This window comes from Colossoma macropomum, unplaced genomic scaffold (assembly GCF_904425465.1).
Source record: "Colossoma macropomum unplaced genomic scaffold, Colossoma_macropomum, whole genome shotgun sequence".
Lineage (NCBI taxonomy): Eukaryota > Metazoa > Chordata > Actinopteri > Characiformes > Serrasalmidae > Colossoma > Colossoma macropomum.
Window position 1 is genome coordinate 17,176,837 of NW_023494789.1, and position 25,914 is coordinate 17,202,750.

The 25,914-nt window shown below is 40.8% G+C and overlaps 1 protein-coding gene across 1 annotated transcript in view; it reads right to left on the reverse strand.

Moving 5' to 3' along the window:
- Window positions 1-24,212, reverse strand: part of tprg1 (tumor protein p63 regulated 1) — a 38,234-nt gene extending 14,022 nt beyond the window's left edge. Inside the window, exons 1-4 of the mRNA XM_036570359.1 lie at window positions 23,922-24,212; window positions 23,268-23,604; window positions 21,968-22,059; window positions 14,289-14,465 (exon numbers count right to left, since the gene is read on the reverse strand). Of these exons, the coding sequence (XP_036426252.1) occupies window positions 14,289-14,465; window positions 21,968-22,059; window positions 23,268-23,501 (503 nt within the window). The 5' untranslated portion in view covers window positions 23,502-23,604; window positions 23,922-24,212. The remainder of the gene's footprint in view (window positions 1-14,288; window positions 14,466-21,967; window positions 22,060-23,267; window positions 23,605-23,921) is intronic.
- Window positions 24,213-25,914: the final 1,702 nt, after the last annotated feature.

A 25,914-nucleotide genomic window follows, 5' to 3' on the forward strand; every position in this document is an offset into this window, starting at 1 on the left:
AACAATAAGTAGCATGCAAGGAAGACATGATAGATGCATCCAGAATGATGAAGGGAGCCGCAAATGATTCTAAAACGTTTTTGAAAGCTGTATAACATTGAGTTAAAAAAATTAGAATGCAGAATGAATAAATTCTGAGATAAACAGCTTGATAAAAAATGATTTGAATTATAGTAATCAATATGGTGTAATATAATTTAAAACACTTGTGTAAAACAAATGTTGTATTTTTTTTATTATCAGCCTCTGCAATAGAAACTTGCATATCACTACCTGCACTACAATACCACTGTATTTATTAAAACAATATATTTTTAACCAACAAACTTTTTCCCCTTATGGGAGCTCATGGCTAAAAGACAGGTGCAAATGTAAGGATGAAAATAATAATTTTGCTCCACGTTTGCTCCACGTTTTGAAGACGTGTGTGGCTGCCTGTTTAGCTAACAGTGAAATATCTGTCCAGTTTAAACACCTCCTAACACTCACACTTTCAGTTCTATATCAGGCTTCCTTTTCTTCATTAGTGTTTACATAAATAGATCTCTGAGCTGTATCAGTGTAGATGTTAGACAGAGGGATGAGAGAGAGAAGTGCAAGGACAGGATTAGAACAGAGCTGTACCTACTTCAACAAATCAATACCAACCAAAAAGTGGACAACGGAGCTCATAATTTACCAGTGAAAAAACAATTCATCCTCATACAAACTCTGAAAAGCCCCCTAAAATCTAGATCTGTACCACACCGTATTAGTCTTTATCATATATAACATAACCAAAAACAGGTGGCATATCATCGCTCGTCTGGACAAAACCTTTTGTCAGTTTTCACTTTTTCACTTAATTTGAAATACCAGTGCCTTTTACACCGTGTTAAAATTTCATGAAGAACAGACCAATTGAAATGTTCCATTAACTTGCATTCAAATTAAAGGTTTACCATTTTGGAGATATGAGTTTTTATCCTTACAGCGACAATAAACCTTAGTTTAATGACTACATTTGAGAGACCTGTTCTCTTTCTGATCACCAAAACCTCTTACCTCTCTAGCATGCTACTCCTTTATACTCTCTCTCTCTATCTATCTATCTATCTATCTATCTATATATATATATATATATATATATATATATATATATATATATATATCTATATATATATATATATATATATATATACATGCCATACAACAGTTATGCTTGAGTCCCACAATATGTATGACAAGCAGATGCTTGTTGAAAAGAAGTGTTTAACAAATCCAAAAGAAACAAGGCTAATCCCTTCCATTCCATATCAGGAAGTCTACAGCATTCAACACTGTGGGGCAGCGCTTTGTTGGTTTAGTTCAAACTCCACCTACACACTTTGTGTGAACAGTACAGATTCATCCTATGTAGGAGAACTGACAAACACTGCTATGTCTTAGACTAGTTCAACAGCTTTGGTTATCATGCGCTGTAGCGTAAAGAGAGAAAAGTGGCTGGTGGTGCTTCCACGGCTTTGTGAGACTCAAAGTACAAATATGTGAAACATTGCCCTCTGCTGGGTATATAGTGAATGACCGTGCCAACAAAATGTGGCTATAGTATAAACACTGTCAGAATGCATTTATGCATTTCACTCCGATAAACAGCGCTCAGACCAGTTACCACCATTTAATTGCTGCAAATGGCCACATTTTTAAGGAAACCTTGCATTTGCCTATTAATGTTAAAGCCCATTAGAGAAGGGCTTATCAAGCCTCTGGGCCTTTCGACCTATATTTATCTATTCATGCTCAGTGGTGACCCTGCATTAGCAGTGATGGTGATTTTAATATAGGACGACCAGTGCTTTCAGCCAAATGGCACACATTCAGAAACAACAGCACTACACATATTGTCACCATTTAAAACGATCTCCTCACATTTATCGCTACTTCTTAATGAGAAACAAGGGCTTGTCTCAAACAGTGCAGTAAGAACAGACTACATGAGGTCAGGCTCGGCATTCAGATTGTTCCTACTAATGTGTTTGTGTTGGAGCAGAAAGGCCAGTCTCATACTTACAAATTGGTACTGAAGGCCGAGACACTATATTCGAATATTTAGTAAGATCATGTTCAAACAGACTTTAACAGCAGACCCTGAGGGAGAGGGTGTTTTTGTAGAAGGCAATGCAAGCCTGGATTCACACATTAGCACCGGAATCGTTTAAAAGGGTATTCCACTGATAATTGACATCATTTTGTAAAGAAGAAAAAAAAACAAGTGCTGCGTTTCACTTTGCAAACTCACATAAAGAGCAAAAGCAGAACAATGTCTCACCATCTTGTCTTATCTCTGAAATGTAACTTTATAAGAGATGAGGGAAATGTTCTTAAAGCAGAATGGCACTGATTTTTCAAAATGTCTGCATAATTTACTGGTTGATAAAGTTTAGATGAAACGGTTGACTGCAGAGAAGGTTACCTCGGATGTCTTTACAGTGGTGTTAATGGAACCAGGGGTCACAATGACTACAATGCAAATGTAATCTTATTTACCATCCAGAACAACTAGTGAACCTACATGTGACCTCTGAGCTTTTATGTGTAATGTTAATAATAGCAAAATAGAGACCAGTTCAGAAAAAAAAGGTTTTCTATGGGGACTATTTTGCCTCACAATGCTCTGCATTTACCAATCTGCCATGAACAGGTATGAAGAAATGTGTTCTAAGCCAAAACCTTATCTCAAAACTCACTTTATCTCAACTCCACCCACACACTTTGTGCAAACAGTAAAGACTCAACAACAACAACATTTATTTGTATAGCGCTTTTTACAACTAGTGTTGTCTCAAAGCAGCTTTACAGAAAAGCAGTTTATGGAAGGAAGTCATCGTATGTAGGAGAATTCCCAAAACATTGCTATGTCTTTGACTAATTCAACAGCTGTGGTTATCATTTGTGCTGTAATGTAAAGTGGGAAAAGTGGACGGTGGTACTTCTGCATGCTTGTGAGCACAAAAATGTGAATCTGAGGGAAAAACAGTGTTTTCTATGAGGGATATTTTGCCCTACATGGACCCCTCTGCTGTGATTATTTAAAAAAAAAAAACAAAATCTCATCTCAAAACTATCACGTTATCTCTCAACTATCATAAAACAATGTCTGAGACATCAGGCAGCATATTCATAACCATTTCATGCAATAGCTTTCTATAAAGGAGCTTTTAGAGGCATTAAACGCTTCAGACATCTGAGTCCTATCACCACCACTGTGAACAATTCTGACTAGGCTTCTCTAGAACAGAGCATTTCATATCAGACTACTCTGAATGACTGTGTACATCTGTGTACAAGTTGGCGGATTTGAAAACGTGAAAGATTTCTACTGGTCCATTCATCATAAAATATTCACATGATGTAAAGGACAGTAAAGCTGGTCCTATGACAGCAACAACAGTATATGGCCTGGAAGAGGCTGAGTCATGTACAGGTGGACCTGCTGTGTGGACAGTTGAGCAATATACTTTGAGTGGTAGTGGTGTTTACTCACTGCTTGTGGGTGATGCTGAATCAGATCACTGGAACATGAACTTCCTGTTAAGTTGGATTCAGATTCTGCTGCATGCATGGAAATGGCTGCTGAGAATAGTATGATAATAAGCACTATAAGCACTGCTTAGAGGGTTGTGCAGGCAACAAAGGTGCCAAAAGAAGCCACTTTACATCATACAGTAATGACCAATGATCTAACACCCAAGACAATGGGACAGATACACAGCTTCTCTTGCAGCAGGTAATGTAATCTAAAGCCTGCTATTGATCATGCAGCCTGAATCATTTAAAGCATAAAATCCCGTGTGTGCATCTCAGAATGCTTCACTCCTCAGCACATACAAAGTTGGGGAGAGAGAGAGAGACAGAGACAGAGCGAGAGCGAGAAAGAGAGGGGAGTCTATTCTGAACCATTTTCCTACACTCAATTTGCTGAAAACGTTTCGGAAAGAGCTGTTCTTTGAAATGCGCACAACAAGCTCTCCTCTGCAGGAATAAAAGAAGACAAGAGTGATGTGCAGGGTAACTGGGTAATTACCTCGTCTAGACGGTTTGAGAGAAAAGCACTTTTCAAAAACACATCCTCGACTCCCATCTGCAGCGCACTAGGCTCTCTCTGCCTCTCACTGGCTCTGTGAACTGCTTTAAGAAATGACGGCGGTGACTACAAACCACAACAAAAAGTTCCTCCAACGTTTAGTGCAGGTTACAGACATGTTTCAGAGCCTCTACAGGACCAACAGCAAAGCTTTACCATGAACCAGTGACTCAGGCATGACGGAGGTACAGCCTCACATCACCAGAGATCCTTTTCAGTAAACAAAAAAAAAACAAAAAAAAAACAAAAAAAAAGATTTAAAACAGCAGATTTGTATATTTCTTTGCCTGGATGATGTCACTAAAGAGCATGACTCATGGGAAAAAGATGAGGTGTCCCAAATGGAGTTATAATGAAATAAAGAGAAAAGAAAAGGAATGAGAGCACACCCTCTCTTTCCTTTCTCCTCCTAAAAAGCCAAAATGATTCACAGTCACCGGGCCGTCCCTAAACACCATAAGCCCTGTTCAAAATGAACACACGCACATGGGCACGCACACATACACACCTAACCCTAACATTGACCCTAACCCTAATACCAACCCCAACCTTAACCTTACCCTCACTTTAAAAATTAATAATTTACGTTGTGGGGACCGGCTTGTGGTCCCCACAAGCACAAAAGGTCCCCACAACACGAGTGTATGAACAGGTTTTGGTCCCCACCATGTAGCATAAACAATGTACAATCTATAATATTATATTATATTATATTACACATGAATGTATGTATCATCACTACCTGAACAGGAGAAGAAACTTTGAATGTAAATCAATGTAACAAGTAATTCTGAAGAAAACAGCAGGTGTTTTCCTATTTAGTTGGAAACAAATTTAGGTGGACAAAAACTGGAGAAACAAGGTTTCAGCTCACAGTGATGTGTAAGTACTTACATATGATCACTTAAATAGAGAGACGTTATTTGATTTCTAGTCAAAACAGCTATTAAGCAAAAGTTCATTCATTTTAGCATAGTTAACATTAAAAAAAAGCAGACAACACATATTTTACAGAATATTACACAAACGCCTCAGCAACTAAATTTTTCAGTATTTAGTGTGTCCAACCTTTACTTTTATTACAGCATCCATTCTTTTCAGGCGACTTGCTTTCAGCTTTTCAAAGAAATCTGCAGGGATATTTTTCACACCTCCAGTGTTCAGTCTTAGAAGTTGGTAGCATTTTCTGCTTTTCTCAAAGTAAGCCATACACATCCAGTGATGTTGAGGTCTGGACTCTGGGGTGGTCAGTCTATTGTTCACTTTGTCCACTTTACATCATTCAGTAATGGCCAATGATCTAACTCCCAAGACAATGGGACAGATATACAGCCTCTCTTGCAGCAGGTAATGTAATCTAATGCCTGTTATTGATCATGCAGCCTGAATCATTTAAAGCATAAAATCCTGTGTGTGCATCTCAGAAGGCTTCACTGCTCAGCACATACAATGTTGAGAAAAGAGAGACAGACTATTGTCTATTGTTCTCAGAACACCCGATTCATTTGATTCGCAAATTTTCTTCTTTTTTTTGTCTGTTTTCTTTTCTCAGTAAGGGCTTCTTGACCGCTCTATGTCCTTTCAGACTCATAGTGTTGAGTTGTCTTTTCACAGTGGGAGGATGGACAGAAACACCTGTGGATTTTTTCTGATGTGAAGTAAGAGTGGAGCTTGATTTTCTCCTCTCTCAAAGATCAAAACTTTGAGTACAGTTCATCTGACAGTGATATTTTTAGTGGTCTACCAGGTCTTGCACGGTTGTTAGGAGTCCCATTTTCTCTACATCGTTTATATAGTATTTCACTTTGAATGTCCTCTTCCTAATGTAAGTTGACCATCTTATATGTAATCACATCAGAAATATCTCTGAGAAATTAGTAACTTGTACTTAATGGCTGTTTTGAGTGGAAAATAAACACATGCAGGGTGGTCTCTGACTTTTACTCAGTAAAAGAAGACACAAACTAAGCCTGTATTGTTTTATCTGTATTCTTCTTACCAAGATATCAATGACTTTACAGAAAAACAAGACATTCTTATCAACTTCTACTGGAATTATGTTTGTTTGTATTTATTCTTATGTTTTATGGACAATTTAAACAAATTTGTTTAAAGTCTGAGGTGAAAATGCACTTTGGACTTTTAACTGACTTGGACTAAAATCCTTTTACTTGCAAAAACACACTAATTGCTGAGATAAATAGTTCAAATAATTTGCATTGTTGACTTTTGCATTGTTTTGTATGTAATAGGAGTTTTCTAAGCCTAACTATAACTTTTACCTGGCCTTGAAAGGGTCGTGTTCTATCAGTTTTGTTGATCAATTTTTGTCCTGAAAACATACACATACAGAAACACACACTCAGGCACCACTCCCTCTAATACAACTCATGTGTGACTCATCGTTACACTATACCTGGAAATGAGTCACCAATCAAATGAAACAATTCATGGCCCACAGCTACAGCGAACAATTCATCACTGCTAATCTCCTCAGAGCTAGTTCTCCAGAGGGCTGCATGAATAAGACAGGGGTCACTTCAGGATGGATTCTTACTAGAATGAGGGATTGTACGCATGTATAGAGCAGGGACAGCTCAACTTATACATGCTGACATGGGCTGCACTTTGGAGGAGGCCAGGGAACAAAGAGGCACTCAGTTCACTTAATTATTCATTTGAATGATGCTATTTGATGGTATAAAGAAATTAGGTCCAACAGAGGCTGCGCCACTGTGGAACTGCAAGAGTTTTCCCGCATCGCTAAGGGGAGCTAAAGGTCCTGTGTGGACGAGATCAGTGAGTTATGATTAGCAAAGTGATTGATCGCAGCAGAATTGAGAATTTATCAATCACAGTGACCGGCAGTGGTGAAATTCTAAATGCGGGTGGGGGCGTGTGCAGATCAATAAAGATGATTTGTGTGTGGACCTGTTTGATGGAGCAGACTGTGATGTTTTGCGTGCTGAAAGATTTCAGATAAGTGGAGATTTGTCAGGAGCACTGGCATCTGCCACATGGAGTACGAGATTAAGACCAAGAGGAAAAGAGAAAAAACAAAAAGAGTGAAAGGCAGAGATGGAATGACATGAGAGAGTATAGAAAAAACAGAGGAAAGGGAAGAGAAGGAGGAGAGACAGAGAGAGAGAGAGAGAATGAGAGAGAAAGAGAGGCTCCAGTTTCAATGCAGGCTTTTCCTTCCCTTCAGCACTTTGGGCTGGTTTTCACTGGCGTTTTATTTATAATTGAATGTAATGTGCGGAGATAAAGCCCCTCCAATACGGCCTGCCTCTCCTAAGCGCTTCACGCCGCGTTACGCTTTATTCATCAAATTAGTTTTACTTGGGTTGGTGTCCCCTGAGCCAGCTTTAAAAGGTTCGGATGAAAGGCCTACATTAATTTCTGCCACTAATCACTTACACAAGAGCGTGGCTGTGGAGCCCTTCTGACAAACCCCCCCTTCATAAAAGCCCTGCTCACATCCAATTCACTTCCACATAATCCTCCTCCAGAAAAAAAAGGCAAGCACCTAAAAAAAGAAAAAGGAAAGTCACAGGGAAGAGGCTGGCCTCCTTCCGCTGTGCTGTCACTGGTTAAGTCCTATTGCACCGTGCCCACTGGTACCTTTTAAATACTGTTAGTACTGCCGGGGTAAATAATTCATGCCATTCTCCAGCATATATTTTAGTCCCACAATGAGGACAGAGGGGAAAAGAAAGGAAGCAAAAGAACAAAGCTGCTGTGTAGAGAGCACGGAAGAATTGGTCCAAGGTTAATCAGGGCATCTATAAAGACTAACTGGAGGAAATGAGTTATAAAACGGGTATGAAAGCAAAACTCCAGCATTTTTCAATCTAATCTCAATCTGCTGCATCTGTAGCATCGATCGTTTTCATGAAAAATAACTTTGACACATTTTCCCCATACTTAGATGATTCAAAACCCACTTATAGCAGCCGATGGGTTGGTACTGAGCACTTTATTGAATTCTTCAGCCAAAGGTATGAATAAATTAAACTGGGAATCACTATAATTCATTCTTTCTGTGATGGGACTAGTTTTCCAGAGGGAGGAATTTGTGGTAATACATCACCAGCGTAGTGGTGTGGGTAGAGTTTCACAGGCTCTGTTTGATTACTGGAAGTTAACTGGAAGTTGTGTTTTGGAAGTAATACATTTCGATTGTTTACTACTATTTACTGTTTATTTGACAGGGACAATACAAATAGAGTATCCCCACACCCGCCCGGCGCCTCTCACCTTGTGCGACCCCTGAGTAGGAGAGGGACCAACCCCTATCCAGGAGTTTGGTTCCAGAGCCAACACTGTGGGTGGATGTGAGCCCAACTATATCTAGTTGGTACCTCTCAACCTCCCGCACAAGCTCCAGCTCCTTCCCCCTCCAGTGAGGTTACATTCCACATACCAAGAGCCAGTTTCTGCTGCAGGGGCCTAGGCCACCAAGGGTCCCCCTGCAATCTCCCACTGCCTATACGGCACTGCACCACTCCCCACTCTCCCCACGTTGCCTCTTCGGGCTGAGCCCGGCCGGGTTACGTGGGCTGCCTGGCCACCAGGCGCTCACCGAGGGACGCTACCCCCAGGCCTGGCTCCAGGGGTAGGTCCCGGTGACCCTCTCCAGGGCAGGGTACACGATCATCTGTGTCCGTTTTCCATGGAGGATTTTGGGATCGAGTTGCTCATAAGTTACATGGTACCAGAGCTCCTTGGGTCAAAGGTCAATGATCGACTTTGTCGTCGTTTCATCTGACTTGGGACCATATGTTCTGGACACTCGGGTGAAGAGAGGTGCTGAGCTGTCAACTAATCACCATCTGGTGGTGAGTTGGATCAGATGGCAGGGAAGACTGAGGGTCAGACCCGGTAGGCCCAAGCGAATAGTGAGGGTGTGCTGGGAATGACTGTCGGAGGCCCCTGTTCGGAATGATTTAATGATTTTAGGTAGGGGACAAGGAGTCTGAATGGACCATGTTCAAAACCTCCATTGTGGAAGCTGCCAGGCGTAGCTGTGGCCAAAAGCTTGTTGGTGCCTGTCAGGGCGGTAACCCGAGAACCCCCTGGTGGACACCAGTGGTGAGGGAGGCCGTCAAGCTGAAGAAAGAGGCCTTTAGGGACTAGATGGCCCAAAGGACTCCCGACTCAGCAGATAGGTACCGACAGGCAAAAAAGGTGGCAGCTGCAACGATGACAGAAGCAAAATCTGGGGCGTGGGAGGAGTTTGGTGAAGCCATGGAAAAAGACTTTCGGTCGGCCTCAAGGAGGTTCTGGACAACTGTCCGGCGACTCAGGAGCGGTCGGGTTGGCTGTGCCCAAGCTGTATTCAGCAGGGGTGGAGAAACTCTGACTTCAAATGAGGATATTGTCAGTCGGTGGAAGGAGAACTTTGAGGAACTCCTTAATCCGGGAGGCATGCCTCCCACACGGGAGTCAGGGCCAGAGGCTTCTGGTGTGTCAAGCTCCATTTCCTTGGTGGAGGTCACTGAGGTAGTTGGCAAGCTCTTCAGTGGCAAGTCACTGGGGGTGGATGAGATTCGTCCAGAGATGCTTAAGGCTCTGGATATTGTGGGGCTGTCATGGCTGACACACCTCTGCAATATTGCATGGACCTCGGGAACAGTACTCTTGGAGTGGCAGACCGGGGTGGTGGTCCCTATTTTTAAGAAAGGGGACCGGAGGGTGTGTGCCACCTATCAGGGTATCACACTGCTCAGCCTCCCTGGGAAAGTCTATGCCAAGGTGCTGGAAAGGAGACTTCGACCGATAGTTGAACCTCAGATTGAGGAGGAACAATGCAGATTCCGTCCCGGCCGTGGAACAATGGACCAGCTTTTCGCCCTCTCACGGATTGTTGAGGGGGCATGGGAGTTTGCCAACCCAGTCTATATGTGTTTTGTGGATTTGGAGAAGGCTTACGACCATGTTCCCCGAGATATCTTGTGGGAGGTCCTCTGGGAGTATGGGGTGCCAGGGCTACTACTCTGGGCCATTCAATCTCTGTACTTCCGGAGTGAGAGCTGTGTTCGTATGCTCAGCATTAAGTCGGACTCTTTCAGTGTTAGTGTTGGACTCCACCAGGGTTTTGCCCTGTCTCCACTCCTGTTCGTGATATTGGACAGGGTGTCCTAGGCATAGCCGGGGTCAGGAGGGCATTATGTGTGGAGGCCAGAGGGTGGCGTCTCTGCTATTTGCAGACGATGTTGTTCTTTTGGCTGGATCACATGGATGCCTCCAGCACGCACTGGAGCAGTTTGCAGCTGAGTGTGAAGCGGTTGGTATGCAGATCAGCACCTCCAAGTCTGAGTCCATGGTCTTAGCCCGGACAAGGATGGCATGCCCACTCCAGGTAAGGGGAAAGGACTTGCCCTAGGTGGAGGAGTTTAAGTATCTTGGGGTCTTGTTCAAGAGTGATGGGAAGAGGGATCATGAGATCGACCGGAGGCTGGGACAGGTGGCAGCAGTTATGCGGTCGCTGTACCGGACTGTAGTGGTGAAGAGGGAGCTAAGCCATAAGGCGAAGCTCTCTGTTTACCGGTCGGTCTACATCCCGACCCTCACCTATGGTCATGAGCTGTGGGTAATGACCGAAAGAATGAGATCACGAATACAAGCGGTGGAAATGAGCTTTCTTCGCAGGGTGGCGGGCTACACTCTATTTGATGGGGTGAGGAGCTCGGCCATCCGGGAGGAGCTCGGAGTAGAGCCGCTACTCCTCCGCATTGAAAGGAGCCAGCTGAGGTGGTTTGGGTATCTGATCCGGATACCCCCTGGACGCCTCCTGGTGGGGGTGTACCAGGCACGGCCTATCGGGACAAGACCTAGGACCCACTGGAGGGATTATATCTCCAAGTTGGCCTGGGAGCGGCTTGGGGTCCCCGAGAATGAGCTGGAGGAAGTTGCGGGGGACAGGGTTGGCTGGGATTCTCTGCTCTCCCAACTGCTACCGCGACCCTATCTGGACTAATCGGTTAACGATGATGATGATGATCATGAATATAAATAGACATTGTTACATACATTGCAGCACGTGAAATGCATATAGGGCTTTTAGCCGAAGCTAATTTGCAGTGAAAAGGGCCCATATCATGAAAAACCACAATTTTCTCACTGTTAAGATTTCGAAATGTACCATTTTCTCCCCAGGCCATATATGAAAACTAGCCTAATTTTGAATTCATTGTATTTGTGATGTCATGAAAAGCCAAATCATCCAAATATATCTGCCTATTCCACCTACACCAGTTTAGCCTCACCCATTCATCTTGAAGTTAGTGAAGGAGTGTTTCAACCCGGATTGCTCTTTGAATGAGGCACAATGCAGGGCAGCAAATCAGAACAAAGGTTATTTACATATATCAGTCTTAAAGGCACAGTAAAATGGCCCGTTTAATTCTGAGGGATAGAAAGAGGTTGGGAAAATGGTCATGTAAAAGTCATTAAGACTGTTTTTGGTATGTAAAACCAAGCACATCACACCACCACAAACATTATAAGTGAACCTCAGCAGAAAAAATAAAATACAAGAAAAATGTGAGATATGTGTGCTCTCAGTATTATAGACAGGTTTCCTGTTTACAAACATTACTGGGTGCACACACAGCCAGGAGGCAAAACTGCTTTGGTAACTTAGGCGGTCAAGATTGTAATGTTAAGTTAACCGTTGTAATCATCATAGATTTTACATTGTTTGCAAATTCTTGTTGACTCAATAATAAAATGCCATTTCTGAGTTGAATCTGTTTGTTTGTCTTTCATTAATATGTTAACATATTGCATCATGCAATTCATTAGCTACCATTAGTTATCAACATCGGCTAGTCATCAGGTCTCTATGAACACCCCACTTAGTTTGCTATTCACTAATAGTTTAGCTAATAGGAGCTATTCAAATCACAAAACACTTTATGGCTTGCTGACCTGTCCTATGAATTTCCCAACCTACCTAGTTTTGCTGTTTTTGAGCTTCTCTCTTTATTTAACAGCATCAGGAGCTTGGTGATACTGTTAGTGTTGCTAAGCCAAGTAAACAGACAATTTATGTTGGCCAGTCAGTTAGCCTATGACCTACTGAACAAAACCAAGATTATTTAGTTTAGCTATCACTGATATGAATCACACACACTGCTAACTTACTCATTACCTAACTAGCTAATGTTAGCAAACAGAAACGTACCAGTGCTCTGATGAATTGTGCAACCTTGTCAAAATGTCCTACCCCAGCGAATATTTATAGGCAGACCTCTACATAAAACTATAGGTAGGATATTTTGATAGCCTAAATCACACAAAGCTGAAGTCAGCTTCGTATACACCAGCTTGTTGCTCCAATTTTTCTGTTCCACCTTCAATGGTGCAGCAGTTACATTGTGGCACCTCAGGCCACTGCCCACTCAGGCATCATTTAAAGTAGAACAAGAAAATTCAACCAAGAAGTTGGCAAATAGGAAGCTGACTTGAGTCTCATATAAAACACCATGTCAGAAAAATCTACCAGTATCAAAACTACTTTGGATGTGTTGATAGCCAATCACCCTATCAAAAAAGACACTACATTCATATATGAAGTGGGCTCTGCACAGACTTTTGCTGCCTTTGAGACCATCAGGACCCCAAGCCGCCCTTTGGATGGCTTGGATCCATAATCTTCCACGCTGTTTGGTAAAAGGATGTGATCCCCTCTGGATAGTAAACATTCTCTAACCATCTTCTCTACGGTCGGTGCAGTTTACTGCACAACAACTCCTTGTCATTGTTGCTTTATGCTGTGAAGAGTGCTGCCATTAGGCAAGCTGCTTTCTGTTGCTTTCTGCCCCCTAGTTGTTCATGCATCTCTGTGATGACATTGCACAGAAACCCATCTATACAACAAACAAAAATGTAAAGAGTACAGAGCGTCCTCCTGCCTTTTTCTACCTAAAGTAAACAGTCTACACTGCTAAAGTTTTCTTCTGATAACTATCCATTGTCACCGGTGATGCTGTCACTATTACAATGTTTCCGTGGCTGCATACCGCTATGAGGCACAGAACGCCATTTCTTTAAATGCCAACATGTAAATGCAGCCCTGTGTCTTTAGGCTGTAGTGGTCATAGCTGTGACACCACGTATTTCAAACATTTATTCATGGAGTTCAGTGACTGCCCATTGGCTTTTATTATAACAGTTTCAAGTCAATTGATTTTCTGTTCTTTTCTAAGTACAGGAAAATACACTGAAATTACTGTCCATCGTCAATGATAATGCAATATTGATGTAGTGGATAGCAGTTAAGTTGAAAAACACTGGCGAACTCCTTTTACTTAATATAGACATGCGATTGAAACACATATACTCTAATCTGGTCTTCAGCTTTTATTAAAGTGCTACTAACAAGCTTTACACAAAACCACACATTTCCTCAGTAATACTCACTTCCAGTAAACCTCTAGATTACAGTAATCAACACAGATTACTGAATATTCCAGCACTGTGCTCATGCTGACATGATTCACTCCCTTGTTTTTCTGGAAATCCTGTATCTGCTTCACTATGTTAACCATCCAACAACCATGAAATGCAAAAGGTAAAGAAGAATTTACCGCTGAGCTTCTGCTTCACTGCAGCATTCACTACGCTTGACAACATTTGGCAAAACAACAATTGTTATTTAAATATGATTGTCTTTTCATTCCTGACATTCATGGTACAGTTACTACCAGTGTTGGTGGTTATCTGATGCAGATGTGCCAATAAGAGAAGCAGCGAAGCTGCTGGCAGTGGTGCAGTTACAATCTTATGAGGCCCCAGTGCAAAAAAATGAACAGGGTCCCTGAACAAATATAAACTTTAATGAACAAAAAAAACTGTCTTGTTTGCTCAACTATTGTGACGTATCATCAAGTTGGTGCACTAATGTAGGCTAATGGTTGAAATATATTAGTATTATATATATAAGTAGCAATAAGGGTCCAATAAAGACATTAGGGAGCCCCCCCCACGCCTGCGCTAATGGCTCTAGTGCAACTGGCCTGTGTGCACTGCTGGTAGTTACGCTACTGGCTGTTGGGTAGCGATAGAATTCTGGAGAAAGGTGGTCACTCAGGTAAGATGCTCTGGTCTTTGATAAAGAAGGAGATAGGGTACTACAGAAGCACAGAGAGTTACTCACTTAAGGAGGGAGCGAGGGGGGAAGGAGAAGGCCCCGTGGGTAATGCGGTCCACAAAGTTAAGTGGAACTCTCTGGATCTGCTCACAGTTCAGCATGATAAAATCATACTTGCAGATGAGGAGCGAGTTCTCTGTGATGAGCACCAGCCGCTCTTTCTCATTGTTCCAGTGATCAATCCTGGGGGAGAGGGGGAGAGAGAGAGAGAGAGAGAGAGAGAGAGAGAGTTTTAATATCTTTAGGTGAAACGACTACAACACTGGTCACCTCAACACGGCTTAAAACTATTAATACTACTACTAATACTACTACTGATATTAGACTACTAATAGTACTAACAATAGCAAACTACTAATACCAAACTACTAATACTACTACTAACTCTAAACCACTAATACTACTACTAATACTAGACTGCTAATACTACTACTAATAGCAAACTACTAATACTACTACTGATATCAGACTACTAATACTATTAACAATAGCAAACTACTAATACCAGACTACTAATACTACTACTAATACTAAACTACTAATACTAAACTACTAACACTATTACTAATACTAAACTACTAATACATATAAATTCTAATACTAATACTAATAAAATTCTAATGCTAATTCAGTCATTCATTATTTTCCCCTTTTTTTTCCAAAAGATTACAGCCACATAGCCCACCTGCCTGTAACACTAAATTTAACTTTAGTCACCCTGCATTTAGGCACCCTTACATCTTCCCAGGATAATTCATCCAGCCCTGATAGCCTTATTTTTTCCCATTTCCCAGATAGCTAATTTGGTTGTCTCTAACAATTTAACAAGCTAGCGTTTTTCATATATTTTTTTATTCATTTTCATTCTTCTTTAGCCAGTTTCTGAAGTCTGTCAACTGCATTGCAAAAAATAAAAATATATCAATGACCTGAAGATGTGACTTGATGATCATTAATCAAAGTGCATTATATCCATAAACAATCTGAAATGTTGACTCATCAGACCACAATACACGTTTCCACTGTGCATCCGTTCATTTCAGATGAGCTCAAGACCAAAGAAGTCTGCAGTTTTTTGGACGTTGTTGACATATGACTTCCACTGTACATAGTGCAGTCTTTTCAATGCAACGGACAGTGTCTTCTGACAATAGTATGCCAAAGTATTCCTGAGCCCATGCAGTGATATTCATCACAGAAGCATGCCGTTTTTTTTTTAATGCAGTGCTATCAGAGGAGTTAAAAATCACAGGGCATTCATTTGTAGTTTTTGGCTTTGCTTTTTACACACAAAGATTTTTCTTTTGATAATATTCTGCACTACAGAGAGTGAAATACTTCAAATCCTTTAAGGAATGTTTTTTTACTTGAAAGCCAATAGCACTATTTGCTGATGCATTTGTTCAGCAAAAACTCCCATCTTCACTCATAAAGGATGATGCCTTTCCTGGATGCTCCTTTATACCCAAGCATGATTACACCACCTCTTATAAAATGTTTTCTGAACAATGTTTCTAGTCTTAAATTGCTCCTGTCTCAATTTTCTGGAACGAGTTGCAGGTGTCAATTTCAGAACAAACGTATATTAACAAAAACCAATGAGGCTGATATGGTTGTCTTTGCATGATTTTCATTTAAAACAGGGAGAGAGAGTCAGTTTTCCCTCATGTGAAATTGTGGAACTGGTCTTTTTAAAGTAAGCACCACAGGCATGTTTTTATATTAAAGTCGTGTTGCAGTGATTTAACCATGGTTAAAAGGTACCATGTTTTTATCATGTTTTTAAAATGCAAGCTAGTGCGATCACTGGTGCCGGATGAGACACAACTAAAGAGACTTTGGTTTGTAGGGGACAAGGCTGAGGTAAGGAGCCCTGGCCTACATAATCTGCCTTCATTCTAAATGGTTTGAGGGATTACTTCATGTCAGCGTCTTCCCCCACTTCAAATTCAACAGAATAAACACAAAAGTGAAAAATTTCTCAATTGAAATAACCGGTATTGTTATTTACTTCAAAGTCAATAGTACATTCCTGCAGGGGCCTATAGATAATTGCATGAACAGACTAAGAGAATACATTGACAGCCCCTTTAAGGTCAGTCTTAGATGGCTGGCAACCCACCTCACACTACAAAACAAGATTCCATCTGGTGACAATATCTACCCCACTGCTGTCTGTCTGTAGCTTGTGCTTCATGAATGACCCTTCATTATAGATCTGGTGTACTACAAGAAGCCTGTAGGCCTACAGAGAGATACAAGGAGACAGAAAGACACATGCATTGATATGAAGACCTATATTTAATTAAAAAACAAACATTCACTGCCATCTTGGTATGACAGACTCTTATGAACTCTTTCCTTCACTACCAGGGCTCAGCTTTGAGTAGGTAGCGTATTAGCGTGGGTTCTTCGGGCTCCTACTGGGCCTGCCTGACTCTAGAGCTCCACTCAGAGCTGCACACGTTAGCTCAGCTCCGCCAATAGTGGCCTATATTCACACCAGGCTGCCGCTAACACATCCAGCTCTGCTCTCAGCAAAGACGTGGAAACAAAAACGCTGCTGGAAATTAAATTAGAGAATGACGGATTAAGCACCAAGGTGTCAGCGACAGGATGGAGGGAATGAAACCTGTGAGAAATGAGCACTGTTTCAATCTATTTGGTTTTTAGAGATTAGCGCTCAGGGCGTCTCGAATAAATTCATTGCAAACAGAGTAATTACATCTCAAGCTGTGATGCTAAGAAGGAGTGAGCCACATCATGTATTATCTGACTAAAATAAATCACTGAAAACAAAAAAGATCAGAGGAAAACGCTTAACTGACTGCGCTGTAATTCTTAGAAATTAAGAAAGCACGCCGGTGTCTTGGGTGTACGGTGGATGTTCATAGGGCCTGTAAAAGCGGTTGCTTGAGGAGTTTGCGCACACGTCTGTCTAATTCTGCAGTTGTGGGTGGCATATTTTGACAGAGCGGAGCGGATTTTGTGTTGAGTTATTTTGAGGTAAGACAAAAGCACAAAAGCCTCTCAATTATGTACATACTCTAAAAGCTTCAAAATTTCAAGAATTGCCGTTGGCAAAAAACTCATCAAATATGAATGCCTGCATCTTCAGGTCCCAAACGCGACACTGACACAAAGAACAAAGACGAGTTCAGAAGACGAATCAGTGACACATGAGCCCTGAATATGAATGACCTTTTTTTGAGACAAACACCAAACACGGGCGGCTGGCGCTCCAGCGATTTAGCTTCAGTGTGCTGCTGCTGCAGGTGAGCACGTGTATTAAGAAGGGCTGCGGGGCAGAGGAGAGAAGAGAGACTGATTTACACAGAACATGTGAAAGAGAAGACGATTTACGAGTGGAAAACAACCCTCTGTTATTCTCTCCCTCCTTCTAAATCTTTTCTTGGAGTGTCTCTCAGCAGGGAGCTCTGAGAACACGTGATTTGTGGAGTTGTCCAGATGTGTGTGTGTGTGTGTGTGTGTGTGTGTGTGCGTGTGTGTGTGTGTGTGTGTGTGTGTGTGTGTGCGCGCACCGCATGTGCAGGCGATAACATAAGTGTGGTGTAAGAAACCTCATCACCTAAATACAATATCATGTATCATTAGTATATTGTGTGTCCACTCTTTAACTTTATTACAGCTTCCATTCTTTTGAGTAGACTTGCTTTCAGTTTCTGCAGGGATATATTTCAACACATCCAAAGGTCAGTCTTAGATTGTACTTAGGTTGTACTTCCTGTTTCTCACAATCCAAGTAATCCCAAACACATTAAGTGATGTTGAGGTCTGGAGTCTGGGGTGGTCAGTCCCTTGTTCACCACCAGCAAAATTGGAATAAACTAAATACTACAAAATATGATACTAGATTTAGTTACTGAGACTTCAGTGTAATTTTCATTTGAATGTATTATTACAGTAAAAAAAAAAGTATCCATTATTGTTTTTTTTTCCTCATTTAAGCACAGTAATTTTCACAACGAATGCAAATAAATGGATCAATCTAAAATTACTTGTAATAAAATCTCTTTACACTCACTTATTTTAAAAGTAAGGGCTTTTTTGGCTTCTCTTGTAAAGTTATAACCCACAAAGCAACGATATGTTTTCTTCCTGGTCTCTTAAAAATGAATAGCTTGCACTTAATGAACGTTTTGAATGTAAATTAAATGAAGTTTTGCATAGTACATGACAGCAAATCTTGGCTACGTTCCATTTTCAAACAGGGTGTCTTGGGAAAAAATAAAACCACATACAAACACTAATCCCCACACAAACTGTATAGTGTGCCCACCATACAATACATCATCAGAGGCCCTATGGGTCTATTCTTCTGATTACCCTGTGGACTCCTTCAATGGACATGAGGGTCTAGGGGATGTGGAGGTGTGAAAGGAGTCCCCACCACACACACAGACACACTCTCACACCCACTGACCCATTTACTCCTGAGCAGCCTCAGGGACTGTGAGGATGATACTGTAAACAGAGTCTTCCTCAAGCCAAGCTGGACCCTTTAAACACAGCAATCTCTCCACAGCTCAGAAGGCAAACATTACTTCCCAATGAGCTCAACAACTGGCACTAAAGATCAAAGTTCAGAAAGTGCACACCCTCAGACTTTAACCCTTAGAAATGACAGCTATTCCTGGTGATAACAAAAGTATTATGTATCATAGCTCACTGAAACAAGCACGTATATAAAGTCAAAAGTATAGATTTAAAATGTGTAGTTATTTAGAAGAAGATGAGTTTTATTATGATTTGAACATGACAGAACATTATAATTGTGCAGTTTGGTTTATCCTTTATCCTTCCAGTATTCTTTGCCATGTTTTCTCATTTTTTAACATTTCAAAAGGAAAAAACAGAAGTGTGAATTGACTACAGAATATAGGTAAAATGTAAATATAATATACAAAATATAAATATAAAAATAATATATCTATGTAATAAGTGATTGCACATTGCTATGCAACCCAAATGAATTGATAAGAAGAGTCATTTTGTCCTTTCAATAAAAATCAAATCACCTGGGGATCCACAACATTTTATATCCATTTTACCATCTTGGCTGCAAATATGTCTCAGTATGTGCCAATGTCCTAGTATAGGCCAAAAAACATAATATATACGAAACCACAGACTTACTTTGCTCTGCTTTAAGTTTTAGTTCAGCTATAGCCGCTTTTCTCTCATCTCCAGCAGGAAACGTTTCTTCAAGAGTAGAAAATTTTCTTGTAAAATGTCTCTCAACGTTTGACTTTTTATGAGGCTGAAGTCACTTCTCATTCTCCAGCTTCTTATTCGAATTTTGCCGTTCCACCTTAAATGGTGCCTGAGGTGCTAGAATGTAACTGCTGCACCGTTTGAAAAGAAGGTGACTTCAGCTTCGTGACTTGTTAGTGTTTGACAGTTTCTCGTTGCAGATTAAACGTGTCAGGAAACCAGCTGAGTGCTTATCAGTCATTTCGTCTCCAAATTATCAATGTTCATTTTAAATCTTTCTCTTGGCTTTTTTTTTTCTAGCTACTAGCTAGGCGAGATTGTTGTCTGTGTTGCTATGGTGGTCAGCAGTCTGCGCACCAACCTTCAGGGTTGAGGAGTGAATTAGCAGATATACATTATACAACTACAGTGTTTAAGACCATTTATTGTTAAAACTGTGTTAGAACAATCAGCAGAGCTTTATTTTACTGCAAAGTAGGATTATTTTATTTTTACCTAATTCTGCTGTGGAGCCACAACAGGACAGTGAAAGAGCCACATGTTGCAGACCCCTGCCCTAGCATCCTCCTGAAACACTATAACAACTGCCAAGTAACAGCATAGCAACTACCTTGGATACCTAAGCATCCTTTAGGCAAAAGACTATAAAAGACCATAGCAACCATCTGGGACATCCTATCAATATTGGGCAGTTGCATAGGCTGTGCAGTCTCAATTTTCTTCAGAAAACACACTTTTCTAGTCACTTATATAATTGTGTAATATATGTAGTATAGCAAAATTGCAATAATAACTCTTCGAAGGTCTCCAATGGGTTAACTGCTGGAGCCCAATACATTGGATTACTCAGTGCAAACACTACAATCCTGTAGATAGTATTCAAACAATAAACACCTCAGCACAGGCACTATTCAAACCATGTAATTTCATGCCTGAATTTATAGCTACATACATGATAAGACCTGACGTAAGACACAGTGGCACATAAATTATTTTCAGCAAAGCCTTCCATAAAACAATAGCACAGGTCACAAAGATTGCACTTAGACTCTTGGGTAGATGCACAACTCAACCCACAGAGCAGGAAATAGTTGTGTGTGTGTGTGTGTGTCTGTGTGTGTTTTGGGCCGAGGAAAATGAGATATATTATTCATCCTCACGTGGTAAGGTCTTAAAAGAATTTCCTGAAAGCCTGCGTCCAGACAGATAGGAGTTGACATCAGCCGGCGCATTTAGCAAAACGTCCTCCAGCAGCCCTGTTTTGCTGCCTGTTTATTTCACTTTAATAATTTCCTGCACATCTTACTTACTTACAGAACACACGGCTGAATAATGGACTGTCAGCTGCAGCCATTCTGCAGTTTGGCATCTCTAAGATGTTAGTATAAAATAGTCTATTCAGAATACTTATGCAAGCTCCAGCAACAGTAAGACCGCACCATATGCCACCACTTTGGTCCATATGGGTGAAATGATTGTAGGTTGATGGCTGACAACTACGTTTATCTGTAAAGCACTGCTTGACACACTATGATTTGTTTGCCATTTACATATGTGCCACTTCCCTACTGCCCAATAAGCAACAAGAGTCTAACTGATGTTATGATAAATGATATTTTAAATTATATGCAAGTAAAGAAAGGGAAGTCCTCTAAAAAACAGAGTCAGTTAACAGAGTTTCTCAAAGCGGAACTTCAGAGTAATAGTGCAATCTTCCTCTGAGGAACGAATGCAACAATGCAAACAAACTCCTGGTGCTGGGCTCAGTCTGTATGCATCCAGAGCCATAAACATGTCTAGAAACACAAAAAACTGCAGCTCTACTGACTGAGTTGAGAATCGATAGTCACACAGGCAGATGACTGGGTTTGTGGAGTGATTATAAGTATTAGGAAGGGACCACATAAATATTTGATTATTCATGTTGGAGCAGCATTAGAGACGCATTGGAATCAGTGAGTTTGTCTTGTTGGCATTATATCTATTGCATGTATCTACAGTGGGGTCCAAAAGTCTGAGACCATTAGTGAAAATGCTTTTATTTTCCATTGCTTTCAAATTAAGTGTAATGAATACATGAATGTCCCCCTTTAGCTACAATGACAGAGTGTACTCAAGCTGGTGTGAACAAGTTTATCCAAAAGCCTCTGATGAGTAGATGAAGTCCACCTGAGACCAGTCTGAACACAAGCTTCAGTGCAAGAGATAAAACTTTTGATACAAAGTCTTTAACATGGTCAGTGTCCCAAAAGGGCTTACATTTGAATAGTGTCCTAGAACTAGTGCAGAATTTAGAATGTCTCTTCATCATAACTATTTTTCAATTTTTCAAAATTCTAAAACTTTCTGTTGTTTATTTTCAGGATTAAATGAAAAATATCCCACATTTTACAGTGTGGTCTCAGAAATTTGGGCCCTACTGCATTTGAACTGAAAAGGTAGAAACATACTCAGCCATTAGCCAAATGCCCTGGACAGCACCGTCATCCTTGGGGTTTACCAGGGCTTTGATATCCTCAATGGCATGATCCAGCGTCCCGGGCTAAACCAGGAACAAAATGTAACAAAGTTAGTCTTATGCTGCAGGATTAGCGCAAAAACTGGAGTGATTAGTTCTAGACAGTCAGTCAGTAAAGTCAGTAAAGATGTGCCAGATGTGTCCTCCAAACTCTATTTAGTGACAAGCTGCTACTACAAATGCCTTTTAATATTTCAGTAGAAATGGCTTAGTGAGACCCTGAGCATTCTTATGACAGCATTCTCCATGAACTTTGAGTGCACTCTGCAAACTGAACAATGTCTCAGTGTCTGAGCTGCCATAGACACAATTTGGTAACCAAATTTTTCCAGGTCAGAGCAAAAAAGAGCTGCTACTGCTGCCTCCAGACAAGGACGGTGTGTTAGACTGGAAACAATAAGTCGAAAAAGGTGACAGTAACAGAGAAGGAAAGGCGAGCTTTATGGCTTTACTCTGTTAGCTTAACATGCCATTAAGTATGTTTACAGAGGGTGTGGCAAGGAGCAGTCCATTGTTAGAACGAAATGACAAATGTTAATCCAATCAATAACAATGTACAATGGGAAGAAATTGTGCTTTATTGTAAAACACTAGCCTGTTGTGAGAACAGACTGGTGATGGCACTGTGTAGAAAACTATGAGCTGGGCTCAAACCCCAAATATCATGGATATGATCCCAATTTGTAGTATCCTGTTGCCACTCTTGTGGCACTTAACCCCATGTTTCTCCTTCATTTGACTGATAATGTAACTCCCTTTGAGCAGAAGCATGAAATATCAGCAGAACACTAACAAACCAGAAACTGTATAGTCTTAAAAATAAAGGTGCCAAACTAGAGATCTTTAAACAATGCAATAGAACAGAGGTGCCCCATCTTGGTTCTGGAGATCTACCACCCTGCAGAGTTTAGCTCCAACCCTGATCCAGGTATTAAAGGCCTTCAGAGGCATCTGAATATTAGAGCCAGGAGGGTTGGGGTCCAGGACTAGGATCGGGCACCCAAGCTGAACAAGAACCATGTTTGGTTCCCTAAAAAAACTTTTAGTGGATGGTTCTTTAAAGAACCATTTTTGTTAATGAGATATGCACGTGATATGCACCCTTCTTAAATATATTTAACCAACATATAATGAAGGTTCTACACCAATTAAAGGTTCCAAGAACTGTTCGTCTGAACCTTCATTTTAATTTTAAGAGATTTTGATTTAACAAGAACAAGATCTCATGTTACCCGAAGGACAAAGAATCTCTTGATCTTGAACTGCTCCACAGCGGAGGTCCACCTCCCTCCTTGGTCATCCTCAGTGGATGCTAGGGCTGGTGTTCTCTCTCCTATTTCTGTCTGAGTGCTGGCCGGGTCAGCTTCACTCGAATAAGGCTGAGGGATCTCTGGCTCTGGTTTAGTGGACTCTGCAGCGTTTTGGTCAAGCTGCACAGCCTTGAATGACTCATCTGTTTCTGACATTCTGCTGCTTATGAGGCCAGGTAAGGTCTGATTATCTGATATGTGGCAGCGTAAACCCACAAACAACTCGTCAGACGTCTGCCTGGGATCAGCTAGGCTGCACCTGTAATATTGAAAAAGCATCCAGGCTTAGTTAACTCACTGAACTTGTGTAAGTACTAAAAGGGTTTTCTGTAAACATCAACGTTATCATTATAACAGGTGGAACCAAATAAATGAGGAAAAGAAAGCATGCAGAATGCACACCTTTCAGTTCAGGAAGGAATAAAATGAAAGTAAAAGGCATCTTGTACTCTCACCACCACACAATAGACACATAGCCTGCCTGCTGTAGTGCAGAGTTTGAATTACTTTATTTCTTTATTCCTAAGCAGTTCCACACACCTTCTTATAACAATGCAGTGAAAATTACTGGCTTACCTGTGAGTGCGTGATACAGAGAAGAGTAAAGCTGCATAGAGTCAGAGTGGACTGTGTTAGTGAAAGGCAGGTGCATGAGACACGATTTCCTGCTTCCGCGATTCTCTGAGCCGGTTTAACCAGTGGGTGGTGGAAAAAAAAATAAACACAGGCCAACAGCAGCAGGCAGATGACATTCACACATTCTGCTGGTTAGGAAACTCTAGCAGTTTATTTGCCAAGGCAGCCCTCTGACACTGCTTGAGCAATCATATCCTGTACACTCTTAAAGAGGGGTCTCAAACTCAAATCACCTGGGGGCCAAAAGAAGGTAGAACTCTTCAAGTGGGGTTAGCTGAAAAAATGCAGGACAAGATTTTCCCATGTTTTTTATGAATTTTAACTGAATACATTTTTTCATCTATATGTATATATTTTTGTTTTCACAAATGAATTTTAACTACATAATATCACTGCTGAAAAAGGTTTTTTTTTCTGCATCATATAAGCACAGCAGCTGCTCTTTATATTGTGTGCAAGCCCCATGATGAATGGACCAATAGAAATGCTCCAGAATTGCTTGTAATAAAATTTCTTTACATTACAAAAGTGTAAAGTTGCCATTTTGGAGACACTTGTTTTTCTTTGCACAGCAGTATACACTCATTTAAGCACATCTTAGTCAATGTGTTATATACAACTACTACCACTACAAATTAAATTAGCAGTAGTATAAAGTATAAATAGTAATTGTATAAATACATAGTTTTTGATAAATATTATATTATTCCATTAAATCAGGAAAACCTATATTTAACAGTAGAATTATAGAGAACTCTTATTTTGACAGCACTGGCATTTCTGCTGAATATGAGTGAAGTTATCGCAAGCGAAATGCAAAGTAGGGCATTTAATTTTTCATTCTCTGTGGATTAATTTGACAATTACCTTTTTTTTTGTTCCTCTGGCATACAGTGTTCTATTTTTTTTATATGTTCTATTTTTGCATTTAACATAAGCATCAGCTTAAAGTTATATAGATTTAAGCAGCCACGGCGTCTGGTAAGTGAAGCAAATCTACCATATGTAAATATTTAGCCACGGAAGAACAAAACCAAAAACACAAAATAAATAAATAAATTTTAAAACATTTAAGAATAAATTGTAAATATGTGACAGGCCAGATAAAACTATCTCGCTGGTTAGATGTGGCCTACAGGCCAGTAGTTTAACACCACTGCTGATATAGGTGGGTTATTTGGAGTGATGCAATAGAAGAACCACTTTTGTTTCCCTAAAGAACCTTTTACTTGATGCTGTTTTAAAGAAATTTCATATCACACAATGATACCAAACTGGGTGGATGAAGGCTACTGTGAGCTTCCTCCGAGTTGCATGATGCTGCTTAATGTAATGGTATTAAACAGCTCAACACGCTTAGAGGAGAACACAGACCTCCAGTTCTATTATGTCAGCTAACAGATTCCCATGTTGGCTAGTGCTGAGTGATGTGTGGAGAGGGAAGGCCCACAGAGTGCAAGGCCAGTTATACTTTATTGGAACCCCAGCAATGAAAGACCAGATGAGAGCAATGCTTAGATGGCTGTGCCACTCAGGGGGCTTTCAAGAACTGCCTTAAAGTTTAAAGAAGCTCGACACAATACAAGAATTTTATACCAGTATTTTTCTTAGAACTGCACATCTAAGCCAAGAACAACTGAGGAACCTTTATTTTTAAGAGTGTACTTGAAAGTAAGAAAGAAAAAGAAAATTAAGGAAGGAAGGAAAGGAGGAACATCTCATCTACCCACAGTTCTAGCTAGACAATGAGGCTGTAGCTGGTATCTGTATTTTTCTAGACAGCATTCTCCTCACACCAATCCCCGCCTGTGAAGAGAGGGATACGGGGCTTCAACGATTTAGAGAACAATTTGTCCTACATGCTTTTCAGACATAGTGGTCACAAACACATTGTCCTGGCTACTCCTATTTTACGCTCATGTTCCAGCTCAGC